The following is a 14,267-nucleotide window of genomic DNA, read 5'->3' as shown; positions in this document are numbered from 1 at the left end:
CATGGATATCTATTTAAGGCAACGGATTCCCTTGTTTTAACTGGCTTTATAATCAGTAGATCATTAATCTGATTGTTTCAGTTATTTATGAACCATAAGCTGATAGGAATATCACAAGTAATGTTTTCAAAAAGTGTAAACAAGTAGAGATAAAGGCAATGTCTCCCTCTTGGTGATCTTATTGCCCTTGAGCATTTAATGACATTTGTTCATGTCTTCCAAGGTAATACAAAAGTGTGTACTACATACTTCAAAGGCATAGAGCAAACATATTTTTAAAGAATTTGGTTTTTCATCATATGTGATTTTCAGAGTTTGAATAAGTTACAGTAAAAATCATACTAAAGCCAAATTTGGAGTTGATTTAAGGAAAGTACTGAAGTACAGGACTATTCCCTTCCACAGTTCTTACGCCATTTATTTTTTTAAGATTTCATTTTTAAACAATTCTACACCCAACATGGGGCTGAAACAATGCCAAGATCAAGAGTCACACTCTCCTCCGACTGAGCCAGCCAGGCACCTCAATTCTTACCCCATTTAAAGAAGCACTTGCTTTGGAAATTTCAACTCGGTTGGTGAAATCAGATTGCAGGTTCTGATACTGATTTATCAAGTTTGTAATTAGGGTGCTGATCAAATTGGCACAGTTTGCTTCAGAAAACACTTGACCTTGAACCTGGAAAAAAAAATTTTTAAAAATCTCCAAAAGACCAACATGAGGAAAACATAACCATTAACACATTGGAAGTAACACATTGAGTTTCCAAAGTAGGACATACCTTTAGAAGAAAATGTGTCATGAATGTGTACACAATGTTGTTGTTCAGAAAAGTTCTTTCATCCATTAGGATACATTTTATATATTCTGCAAAAACGGGATCTTCACACAAAAGCTTGATGCAATTTTTTGACATAGCAGACTACAGTGGGGGAGAAGAAGTACTGATGGTTGAGCACAGAAATAACTGCAAGGCTTACACACTGCTTATGATGAACATCCAAAGTCATTTTAAGTCCTGTTAGAGAAGCCACTTTTAACTCCGTCTACTGAACTTTCAGTTAAGTAACTGTCCTCCCAGTAAACTAAATCTTCCGCACTTAGACTCTACAGGTGAGTGTAAGAGGAAGAGACTTGTAACAAGTCTGAAGGGCAAAATGAAAAAAATAGGTTTCAAAAGAAATTCAACTTTATTATCTAGCATGAAGAGAGGGAACAGGGATTGGACAAATAAGACTAACAAATAGGATGAGAATGTTTCAGGAGACCAATCTGATGGATAATGAATAGGTAACCAAACTATATATGGAGAAAAAGACAAATTTTAAGACTTAAATTTATTCCCTAAAAGGAGTTAAAACCTTAAGCAATAGTAATTTGTTTGGTAAATATCTTCCCCCCCATGAATATTGCAAAGATAAACACCAAACTTAATTATCTCACAAAGATAATTAGAGGGTCCCCAATATATGGAAATTTCACTAAATTTGGTTTTCCTGTTTTTCAATGGTCATGGCTCTTAAACACAAGTAGTATGTCTTTAAGTAGATATACTCTCTAGATTATATGTATTTTAATAATAGATCATTTATATGGAAGACAAAATGGACTATTTAAAAAAATTGGACAAAGTTTAGATAATATATACAGGTTATATAGTTAAATATTTTATTAGGGTAAGCAATTTTGTAAGTACATTCAAGTTCACCCAAGAAATCAGGAGTCTAACAGGACCAGGGCCCAGCTCCTCAGACACTTGCTGTCAGGAAAACTGGGTCATTCTACCAGCCGAGCCTCTGCCTGCTGCCTGGGTTTCTTGATGGCTGCTTCTACCAAGCTGGCAGGGCTTTAGAAGCCTTACAAGAGTTTTGCATTGTTTTGAAGGAAGTTTTTGGAGATGGTGAATTCTTTGGAAAATAAGCCAATAAAGGGAGCGGTAAAATGCTGGAGTAGCTAAAACAATAGGGAAGCAATAGACAGTGGCAGAGTAGAGAAACTAAAGAAACCCAACTACCCAAATCAAGAAGAATGAAAGGAAGAGTAGCAGTGGCAGAGGGAAAAAGCAGAGATCTGCTCCAATTTGCTGAATCGACCACTCAGCTGAAAAATCAACCAGCAAGTCATTTTCTCAAAGCCCCAATGTACTAAAGCTCTGTGACCAACATAAACTAGTTAAAGATTCCTGCTATAGAAAACAAAATGACATTTCTTTAGGGGCTACGGAGTCAAATGACATTTCTTTAGGGGCTACAGAGGACTCCATTTCTACACTTGAGAAGCTCATGGTTTGTGACCAGGAGACAGAGAAACAACTATCCTAGCACCCACCACCACTTGACACACATCCCCGCGAAGAAAGAACATTACAGCCCAGGCAGGAGGCTATACCAGAGGCATAAAGTGTTTCAATGTTTCAGATACTACAATTTGGGTAAAGTTTAAGCCAAAGTAAAGTTGACAAACATCTCTTCCTCTGGGGATGGGCGGCTGCAACCAGGAGGAAACCAACAGCTTTTTTTCCCTGGTCTAAAGAAAGGGAGGATCCTTTAGACCTGATCCAAGGAATGAGCCAAATTTTAGGACCAATCTAGTTTCTCCCCTATCTCTGTGCCGTTCTCCCCCCCAATTAAACAAGCATTATTGAGGTGCCCACTTTATTTTAAAGAGTTGGCTCTTAGATACTTTAGGTAGGATATGGTGTTTTTTGTTCTCAATGAGACTGTTGGTAAGAACAAGTGCATCAGACTCTTGAAAACCTCTTCAAAATAACAGGGAAGAGGTGAAGGACAGACTGCTGAAATTGTTTCTGCTAAAGCTCTGAGAAGGGTAGCAAGACAGGTGGGGCAGGTGAGGGAGGGCAAGAAGTGGCATACGCCTTCTTCCCCTAAATACCTCCCTGTTTTGGTCTTTTAGCATAACTGTTTACACTGACCTATAAATTACAAATTCAATAGCTAATTTGAAACATCCTCTGTGATACAAATCTACTGAAGTAAAAACCTCAAAAGGCAACCTGATGCCCAATACTCAATAGCTGTTACTTCCATTAAGCATATTTTTACCTACCAAGATTCTAAAACATCTCCAATTTCCAGCTTGTGTTCAACCCATTGTTCTTAAAATTACTGACCAAATGGTCAGAGGAGATGAAAGACCCAATCATCTAAAACTCATTTTCTTTACCTGAGTCTGGCATAGCTCAGTCCAAAGTTTGGGGAACAGTGCAAGATGAAGTGGCAAACCTTCATAGGCAACTAGGACACCTAATATTTGAAAAGAAATCAGAATATAGGTTATAAATTATACTACTGAGGCATTCAACTCTGCAGGTACAATTCTAGGTATTTCTAGTCATAGCTATGAATCTTTTCTACATGTTTTAGAAATATATAAAGGGGAAGAATTCATTCCAGTGCTTTAACCAGTGAAATAATTTAGAATGCAGTATACTTTGAATTTATTCAGATTCCACACCTCATTCCCAGCAGGATCTGAGGTAACTTAAACCAATTCTTCTTTTTAAGTATTAGAACTTTACCTGGAACAATACAAGAAGGGTTATTGCAAGTGGTCCCAAAGCTTTCATGGATTAAGGTACCACTCTGCATATTAGGTAATTTTCATGGACTAGCTAAGCTTGGAGGGGAAGGAGGGACAAGGTTAAAAAGAGGATGCAGAGAAGTAGAAAACATACTGTTCCTCCTCTTTTACCGTTTCTCCAAAAACAGGGAGTATAATCTTTATGGTGGATGTATGTAAACACTGCTCTTGAGTCTAACAGCTCCTAGCCTTGTCCCCAAGCTCTTCTGGGTAGACCATACGTAGCTGTATGTCAGGGTCCTATTTGGAACCTCTACTGTTTTAACCTTTCCCCTCCCCTATTCCAAATGTCAAGTGTATCTCTAAGAAATGTATTCCCCTACCCTCTGCCCTCCTACCTCTCAAAGCACAGAAGTTGCTATACCACAGCTGGAAGTAAATTTCCCATTCTCCATACTCCCACTTCCAGCGAAAGTATGATGATGGAGGAGAAATATAATAAAAAACTCTCCTCCAGGTAAGAAAAAATTATGAGTCAGACATGAAGTTAGCACACTTTTTCTATAAAGGGCCAAACAGTAAATATTTTAGTCTTTGCAGCCAAATCATCGCTGTTGCAACTACTCACCCTGCAGAGGTAGTATGAAAACAGCCAAAGACAACACTAGATGAATGGGTGTGGCTATCTTTCAATAAAATCTAAGAATACTGAAATTTGAATCACATGTAATTTTCATGTGTCACAGAATATTTAGAATAAACTAGTATTTTTTTAAAAAAACCATTAAAAATATAAAAACCCTCCTTAGCGTGCAGGTAAGCTCACTGGTTATACAAAACCAGGCAGCATGCAGCTATTATTGTTTGCAAACCTCTGGGTTGGACCAAGGATTCAAGAAAATCTTAAGACAGGAAAGTCAGATCAGTCATCCAATTTAGTCATCCAATGATGCCAAGTTTCCCTATTTGTGGGTAAGTCTATTTATTATATTCCTGTCAAGATTAATCCCTTTGTAGAGAGACCCCCCAAGGAAACCATTCAACATTTTCCTTTATCCTAACCTAACCTGGCTAGGGATGGAGGCATTTACCCACCGTAAGAGCACAATACACATAAGCAAATGAAGGCATGTCATCAAAATTGTTGGGTACAGGAAAGAGTTTCTATGCTCCCATGTCCCTGCATAATTACCCATAAAAGTAGACCAATGGTTGGCAAACTCTGGCTTGCAGGCCAAGTCTGGTCCACAACCTTTGTATGGCCATGTGAGCTAAGAAGGGCTTTTGTATTTTTAAAGGATCATAAAAAGAACAGTGAAACGGAGAATATGTGACACAGACCATACATATGGACACCCTTTGCAGAAAGAGTCTGCCAACCCCTGAACTAGAGGCTGCCCTGACCTCTCAGGTGAAAGTAGACTGTACATTACAATCTAAGTTTCTCTAGTCTTTACTCTTTTTCCTCAATTATTCCTCAAAGTAAAATATAATCTTTATTCCTATTTCCACAACCACCAAAAAGCCAGCACTACCACAACAAACAAAAAAAACCCACAGAGGATTTCTATAAGATCACTTCCAAGTAATAATCTGATACTATATCTTTATTTTACAAGAGAAGAAGGAAATAAATACACGCTGGCATCTATTGTGCTAGGTGTGTCAGATAATTACATTTAATTTTCTCATCAACTTTGGGAGGCATTGTTTTATTCTCATTTCCCCTTTTCTCAATGAAGCTATCAGGCTTGGAGAGATTATGTAATCTGCTCAGGTTCATCCCAAAAGCCAGTGAGCAAAACATCTATCCCAGGTATACTTGATTCTGAAGCCTATAATCTTTTCAGTAATCAGTGTTTTCCCAAACTTCAGTCATTCATACCACTTTCATAATTGTTTTCATATCTGTCCATCACCTGTACTGTTTGTTTACTTAGTACTGTTCTTTGGATTCACTTAAGGAAGCTAATACTACATAAGCCGTAGGCAGCATAACATCTAGGAAGTCACAAATTTGGTATACTAGTTATACATTTCTGTGACAGTAAGATCCATACATATTTATGAATATAAAATTATTTTCCATGGACCCTCTTATACACTACACTCTGGAAAACACTGCCACCCATGATGAGTCAAAGATACCTCTCTTACAGTCCTACTTATTTCCTCTCTGAGTTGCACCTCCTTTGGAAGGAGGGCCATCCCTTCAGAACAACACAGTTTCAGTTTCTTTCTAGCATTTTCACAAAGCACTGAGGATGAGGCGCATCTTGGCTCTATGACTCAAGGTAGAGGCCAGTGCCCTCCTACTCCACACATTCTTCCAATACCTTCTGGGATGTCTTTCTTACTGGGTACAAAGCAGAGAGAGATGCAATCAAGACACACATCCAAGCCTTGTCTCAGTAAACAGGACAGGCAGGCTTAAGACATACTGGCTTCTGCCCACTTAGCTTTCTTCATCCTGTGACTTTAGACATCCTCATGGGTTCTTACCCCAACCCATGCACAAAGGAACATTATAATACAATAAGCAAAAACTATTCCAAATATCTTTTCCTCTTTAGTAACTTTATACTGTAGATGCTACTAGATGTTACTGAAAATCTGACAAAAACTGTTTTTGTAGGTAAAATGGTAATTCAAATGATTGCTGTGAGGATGTGTATATTTACTAGTTTAAAAGGTGTCTCCTATCTGAATTGTGTCAGGATTGTCTGGTTTTCTATAGGAGGGTTTAACCCATCCAAGCATTATCCAAGGGAAGTAGTAGCTTTTGCCAAGCCCACAACTAATGCTCCACTATGGGACTGAATCGTCATGACATTTTAGCCTATGAATATCACACATTTGATTCTTCTAATTCCCCTTGTTCTCACTTATACCCACTAAGCAACCAAGTGCTGTTTATATGGCTTCCCATGTAGGTTAGTGGAAAAAAAATCTGCTGGCCCTACCATGGAATATTCAGATCCTTGTGTCAGTTATTCCTCTTTGTAAATTAACAGACTGGTAATCAAATTATAAATATATCTATTAAGTATAATTACTAAGTATTAGCCTAGGATAAATGGATTTACCCTTGGTATACTGGTAGAAGCTGCCTTCTGATATGCACTGAATGATTGGTATCTTCATTCACCTTAAGAAGTCTTTTGGAGAACAGCTAACCAGTTGTCTTTCCAATCAGTACCATCTTGATATCAAAAAAGGTGAAGGATGAACCAGAGCTGTGCTTTTTTATAATCTGAATTTCTAATTTGTTTCCTTTTACCAACTACCTTTTTTTAATTCTAGAGATTTTGAAGATTTCAGATTTTTAGGTATACCATGTTGCTTGCAAAAATTTCCTTTTACTATTTTTTACTTTCATTTACTAATGAATTCTGAAAACTGTCAAAAGCAATGTTAAATAGTAAAGGTGATAGATTCTTGTTTTATCTCTGAAAATGAAAATTACTTAATTAAATGATGAAATCTAGAAATTTGTCATTTAATTTTACTTGGGCATCTCAGTGTTAATTTTACATGTGTATGGTACCTTAAAAAATGATACAAGAGTTTGCAGTACCAGCTTCCTAGACTACTTTCTAAAAATTTGGTTTCCCCTCCCCAATACAAATGATCATTGCAAATAATTTAAAACTTAGTCATTTAACCTGGACCTTGAAAGCAACCTCTAAGTTTATCCATACACAGTTGAGAGTATAATCCCATAGGTTTTGTGTGGGTTTTTTTTTTCTTTTTTTTTACATGTACTAAGTGATTTTTCCTACTGTTCTAAGACTGTGGTCACATTCTGCATATTGTTTTCCAATTTGCTTTTTCTCATGTAATCCAAAGTCATTTCCTATCTTTTTATTTTAAAGACCTATATATAAGACAGACAAACTATTTAAAGACTATACAATAAACTATAGGTTTACTTAACTAAGCTCCTATTGATGGACATTTGAGTTGTTTCCAGTTTTTACCCAATACAAACTGACTGAAAATAAATATCCTATATATGCTTTTGGACACTTCTGTAAGTAGAGTACGGTAGATTCTTAGATCTGGCACTGCGGGATCAAGGGCTATGAACAATCTAAATTGATAATGCTAGTATGCATCCCTGATCTGACTCCATTATAACATCTTTTTTTTCAAACTGTTTAGGTATGTATGACATCGAAACTTTATCTCATAGTTGGAAAAAAAAGGAGAGAAAAGAGAAATCATCATTAGTAAGGTGGGGCAACCCCTCATATGGTTACCAAACATTTACTTGTTTTGTATGTGTGAAAGAGTTGCTTGTTGATGTCCTTTACTTATTAATGTTCTTTCCCATCTCACTGAATCCTAAAAACTCTTTGTATATTGCCAATACTAGCAATTTATCTGTTAAGAATGCAAATAATTTTCCCATCAGCTGTACTTTAATCTATGACATTTTTCAACATGTAGTATTTTCAGTTTTTATGTTGCCAAAAATTTTAATTTCTTTTGTTTATGGGTTTTATGTTCTGCTTAACATGGGCTTTCAAACTGAAAGGTGCTATCCATATGATTCTGTATTTTTCTTTAATATTGTTATGATTTTATTTTTCACAATTAAGTATTTAATTCTCCTGTAATCTATTTTAGTCTAAGTAGTGAAGTAGATATTCAAATTTGCCCCTTCTCTCCTTAGATAGTTGATTCTCTCAATACCATACAATCTCCACAGGTCTGAGAGATCATCTCTATTGTCTTCCAAATCCTCATGTATCCTTATGTTTGTATGGGGGCTGTTTTTGCCTATGTATGTTTTTCTGCCTATGTATTTCCATATCTACATTACATAGTTTTAAGACTATACTTTCAGGGATGATTTTTATAGTTCGTTACATTACATAGTTTTAAACAGGATACTTTTATGTAAGACACGAGACAAAATAAACCTGTATTTGTTGTTCCCATGCAAAAAAAAGATTAAAAAATTAATGGAAGTGGGGGGGCAGGTCTGTGATATGGTGATGTGTACCTTTTGCTATTTTGAATTATAAATTATATGTAGTAAATCCTAAAAAATGGAATTAAAAATTACTGATCTTTATTAAGTATTTTAGAAATTAATAGTGCCAAACCCTCTTATTCTTTTTAAGAATTTTCTGGGCTAAACTCTGCTATTTTTAAATTATCAAAATACTGTAGTTTCAGACACACTGTTATTTCATATGGCAGTCAGTAGCTTTATTCGCTCTCCCAAAATTCTCCCCCCACTTCTCTGTCTTCCCTAACCCCATGCCTGACTACCCTCACTTCAAAAGCACTCCAGCCCTTACTTTACTAGCTAGTACCTGCAACTCTAATATGCAATAAAATTCCTTTTTATCTCCTAACAAATCTTAAAATCTGCTCAGTTACCCATATAACAATTACCACAAAGACTTTTCCTCAAAATTAGAAGTGACTTGCAATCCAAGTCTTGAGACAATCCCACCTATGGTCACAACATTCTGGCCCTTGGACCATCTAACCTCAAGGCTTAAATGATTAAGGACATAACCAATTTAAATTTACCTTTCCCTCTCCTTTTGCCTAATTTAATTTCCTGAATAAATTACACAAATTAGAACTCCTTAGCAACTCTCTGCTCCTCATTACAGTCATTAATGTGGGCTTTATTTTAAGCTCTTTCCTAGGTGCCTCTCCCTGGAAATAATCATTTCAGCTGAAAGTGGGAGTTAACTTTAAGCTCTGGGACATACTCTCTTCATTCAGATGAGGCAAGAGGGAAGCACTGCTTTTAGGTCTTTGTTAAAATAATGTCTAATTAATTTTCTGCATTAATTAAGACACAATAACCATGAGTTCCAGGGAAGTTGGCAGAGTAGGAGGATCTAGTAAACATACATAAATGAATGAATGAATTTAAAAGAAAAAGATACAGCCCGGAAAATTTTCTTTTCCTGCTCAATTTGTGAAGGCTTTGGTTTCTATTCAATATAGCCACCACTCACATCTGGCTTAAACAAAAATTCAGTTCCTTAAATCACATTTCAAGTTCTCAACACTCACATATGGCTTCTGGCTATCATACTGTGGACGATGATGCAGCTGGAGAATATTTCCATCCTCACAGAAAAGTTCTATAGAATAGTGCTTATGTAGAAAACTAAACACTAGAAGGCAGCATCAACAGTGCTTCATGGTTACAAGAGGAATGTATTCAATACTATAAATAAAGTTGATTCAGCTAATGTTGAAGACTAAGTGTATGTCCTTTCCCTCCCTCCCTTCTTCTCTCCTCCATATTTAATTTCCCCGAAACTGTTTTTGTATTGATGAGGAAGACAGTCCCAAAGAAGGTCGAAATTCACTATCTGATCAGAGCTGTTCAAGCAGCTAAAACAACTCTTCACATAACTTCTGGTATAAATCACATGAACATGATTACCAAGAACTTTTCTTAAGGTCAGCATTTTAATAAGTCCCCCTCCTTATCTGGGAGTAAGGCTGTGTTACTAGAATTCCTGGACACTTTCTCACATTTGATCACTGCCACTGCTAAGTTTTATTTTTTTACCAAGTGCCATGACTGAACTGTGTAATCATGAAATGGCCCATCTGAGTATGTGCTTCCCTCCCCAACCACCCCCACTTGGCAATTCAGCCGCATGTGTATAAAACCAGCTAATGATAACAGGTGGAAGGAACAACCTTTCAAATGTGAAGACACTCTAATCACTTACCAATAAGATGGTTTTTCTGAAGAGGAATTATCCCTGACAGCTGTTACCACTTCCTTCTTCTCCGATAATGAAACCTAAGGTATGTTCACATCTTTTGCCCTACTTAAAATGGATCAAAACCTTTTCCATAGAAGGAAGGGGTTGTGATTGAGGAAGAGCACAAAGGGGAGTTCTAGAGTATGGCAATATTCTGTTTCTTGACCTGGGTGGTGGTTCCACGAGCACTTCACTTCCTATGCTCTGAAATAAAACTACAGAACACTGGGAAAGAATCCTGGGCCGTCCCTAAAGAAGTAAGACTCACAGGACACACAGAGCCTGGGAACTCTGGAGGTCCTGAGACAAGGGATATGTCTTCTAAAGACTTATCAGCTAGAAAAAGTCACCCAAAGGGAGCAACTCTCTTATAGCTCTCAAGCACATCCTTGAGTAATTTGAGTTTTTTCCCCTTTTAAAATTCACTGATGGTTTTTTCTATTTCTCATATCTTCCTTTTCAAATTTCCTTTCTTCTCATTCACTTCTCTATTTCATGAGACTTACCTCCTAATTTACTCGTATATGCACCTCTGCTTCACCCTGGCAAGCCCACTTAGTTTGCTCTTGGCATTGCCAGCTCCAAAGCACAGCTGGCACTATAGATCTCATTTTATCCTCCAGACCAGGGCTGGGAAAGTCCACCTCTCTAAGCCTGCCTCCCTAAGCAGAGTAGGTTTTGGTTTTTGTTTTTAAATTCTGCTGGGCAGATGGAGGAGGACTTGGGCTTCTATGTACAAAAGTGATCAGCCCTACTCCACTCCTTTATAGGCCAGCTGAAACTCTGGGCAGAACTATTCAATGGAAACCAGTAAGTTGGTGTTTTCTTAATAAAAATAAAAATGTTCCCAAGAATAATTAATATTTTTAAACAGTCACTTTAAAAAAGAAAAAAAGGATTGTCTCATTTTTGTCTCCCCTTCCTGAGTGGCTAGGGGCTTAAAATAATTCAGTGGAATTTACTGCTCATCTTTTATACTTACTCAGCTTAACTAATGTTTCAGTAAATTTTTCACAGTTGATTGCAACTCGGCATAATAGATGGATGAATTGATGATAAGAAAAGAAGTAGTCTAGCAGCATACGATCATAAACGTCATCTTTGCCCTGAAGGTTAAAGATGATAAAATGGTTGCACTTAAATTGTATAATAAATTAAAGAGCATATTTTGTGCAAATGTAATAAGTTTAACTAAAAAGCTGATTAAATATTTAAATTCTATAAGAACCTAGTTTTAATTCCAAGCTTCTAGTAATGTTAAGATCTTAATTGTCACAAGTTTATTTTCAGTGTGCAAATGCTATCAATTAAAATTACCCATTATTTCTATATACTTTAATCAAGTAAAATTACTGTAGGATTTTAAAATTTGACACTTTAGTTCTACAGACATCAAGAGTTGAATTAAATTTGATTTTTGAAAGAGATTTCAAATGATTTCTATAATGGCTACTACAGTGTTAATTAATTTTAATATTTTATCTTATAAGAAGTATATTTAAGATCCAAAGATGGTGGGCAAGGGAGAGTGTGAATGAAGCGGGGTGAAGAAAAAGGGGGAAAAATTGTTTAAAAAAAAATGTTGAAACTGAGATAAATTATCTTGTGTCAATGTACCTTCTCTCTATAATTTAGAATTAGCATTATTTTAGGATACGCATTAAAAGAGAAGAATCAGACTACAAATGATGATAAATCTATCAATCAGTGATATTAAGCCTAGGTCAAAGGATTATAATTAAAGGGCAGTAAAAGAAGTCATTGATTATATATGGCCAAATTTAAACAACAGTAACTACCTAACTTGACTTTTCAGGTTTAGATATATGACCCAGTTATAATTTAGCCTAGTGACAACTAGTAAGACTTTCTATTCGGGTATTTTTTTTTTTTTAGGGAGGAAAAAACTTACTACTTGTGCTTATTGTTGATTTTGCAAATACTCAACCAACATTTCAGAGCACTAAAAGGAAAAAGTCCAAATGAGTCTAATCTTAGGATCCACAAAATGGTCATTTAAGTCTAATATAACTGCCAGAGGGAAAATTTCAAATTACTGTGTACTACAGAAACATGGTTTTCCTGGCATCCCAACATACCTTACTGGTTTCCACCATTGTGGGCAAGAGGCACATATTGAGTTCAGGGCGCGGAGGCCGAATATTGCTTTTCCCTCCTATTAGCTTGATATTTTCTCGACAAGGGAAATAAGGTCCAAGAGACACTAAGACATTAAAAGTGTACAATAAGAATAAATGGAAAAAATAAATCTCCATGCTTCAGTGTGCAGAAAGATTAAATGCCAACCACATTCAAGTACTGTGCTAGATGAATACGTACTTGGTATATTACTGTGATGATAAGTACAATGGTTGTGTTGTAGAAATGGAACCAGAGTATGAAGAAAGTCATGGGGACTCAAAAGCACAAGTTCCTTGAGGACATCTGAAAATAAAAACACAATATGAGTATTAAAAAGCTGGAGGACATCTAACTTGCTTCTTTCGAACTCACAAATCCTGCTGGGGTGACTAGTTGCAGTATGGCAGGTGGAAAGGTTTAAAGAGTCTAAAACTGTTTTAGCTGCTGACACTGGGAGAAATTCTGTCTGATGCTCCATCAAATCTGGATCAACCCGGTTACTAACCAAAGTACAGCCATCATTTAGAAACCAAAGTTTAAAACTATTTATTTGTATTTTGTTTATCCAAGAGAAGAAGCGTCATGGAGAAGTACACTAAGGGAAATATTTAATGCACATTGATGACATGTCTTCATAAAATCAACCAAAGCAACTTAAGACAGAAATCTAAGGCTCAAAGTTCTTTGGATCTAAGACATAATCCTTGGTCTACTTTTAATGTTTCATGATGCTAGCTTGACTGATGCTCATCCCCTAATCATCGAGAAGTAAAGCTCGTGATGACAGGCTACTGAATCAGAGGTTACTGAAGTATAGGCCAGTAATTCCACGGAGCATGAGGCAAAGCTTGCCAAAACTGCTTATATGTGGCAGCCAGTTATTCATGTCATTTTGAGAAACTGGAAATTAACAATTACAGTCTCTAAAGAGGACTTTTAAAAATGGCTTCTAAACTAGTAAAAAATACATTATAAATTTAAAATGGGGGGTCTTTTAACAGGCAAATTATCACTTCATTATAAATATATAATCAATAAAAAGGTAAAATACCTGGGAGTCTAAGAACAAGTACTACAAGTATCTTTAGGTAAAAGAACAGGCAGTAAAAATAATCTCCCCAACCCTTTACAGTATCAGCTCTCCTTTGCAAAACATTTGCATGATCCTACCTTACTTACATAGAACCAGAAGATCTCAGAGCTGGAAGATATCTAAGATAACCTAAGGTCAAAGAGCCCAGATATATTACATGACCTGCCTGTGATCATATAAAGTAATTACTGGCATGCTGAGAAATATATTTTCTAGAACCTGTTGGCCAGTGTGAGTTACAAATAAGAAGTACAAATGTCTTCCAAACCCTGCAGAACTAATCACATCCTACAAAGACTATTCCACAAAAATCTTCATCCATTAGGTTTTTACACATATATATTTTCCAAGTAACTTACCTATACAGGCATTTCTAAGTTCTGGAGGACTATAGGAATTAAGAAGAGTTAACAGTTTATGGGCAAATTCAATTCGCTCCTGCCACTGAATTAATGCTTGTTTCACATCTGCAAATATAAAAGCATACATAAATATGCCATTTGAGTTCAAACTTCCTCACAATTATGTTCTATTTTTATCTACAGAATGCTAACACTAAGAAAATCAAATTAATGACATAAACATCTTTGGTGAAACCTAAGTGAGCACTTTCATGAGATGGCTACTACTGTGAAACCTGCTAGATTTCTTAAGCGCATACTTTAGGGATGAACCTTTCCGTTTTCCAGAAATTTATATAAAGTTCAAAGTTCACATTCAATTTTTTTTTAAA

At 36.2% G+C, this 14,267-nt stretch overlaps 1 protein-coding gene across 4 annotated transcripts in view; it reads right to left on the bottom strand.

Annotated features, from left to right (window-relative positions):
• USP34 (ubiquitin specific peptidase 34) overlaps window positions 1–14,267 on the bottom strand; it is a 257,260-nt gene that overhangs the window by 1,997 nt on the left and 240,996 nt on the right. Inside the window, exons 72-78 of one of the 4 annotated variants that reach the window (XM_073897663.1) lie at window positions 13,894–14,001; window positions 12,640–12,744; window positions 12,399–12,523; window positions 11,282–11,405; window positions 3,185–3,264; window positions 783–923; window positions 536–679 (exon numbers count right to left, since the gene is read on the bottom strand). In XM_073897663.1, coding sequence (XP_073753764.1) covers window positions 536–679; window positions 783–923; window positions 3,185–3,264; window positions 11,282–11,405; window positions 12,399–12,523; window positions 12,640–12,744; window positions 13,894–14,001 — 827 coding nt within the window. The remainder of the gene's footprint in view (window positions 1–535; window positions 680–782; window positions 924–3,184; window positions 3,265–11,281; window positions 11,406–12,398; window positions 12,524–12,639; window positions 12,745–13,893; window positions 14,002–14,267) is intronic. The other 3 variants (XM_073897664.1, XM_073897665.1, XM_073897666.1) reach the window with 3 other exon arrangements.

This window comes from Callorhinus ursinus, unplaced genomic scaffold (assembly GCF_003265705.2).
Source record: "Callorhinus ursinus isolate GAN/ISIS: 27379988/994484 unplaced genomic scaffold, GSC_fseal_2.0 scaffold10, whole genome shotgun sequence".
NCBI lineage: Eukaryota > Metazoa > Chordata > Mammalia > Carnivora > Otariidae > Callorhinus > Callorhinus ursinus.
The sequence above is the reverse complement of the archived record's forward strand: the minus strand, read 5'-3'. Positions and strand labels throughout refer to the sequence as shown.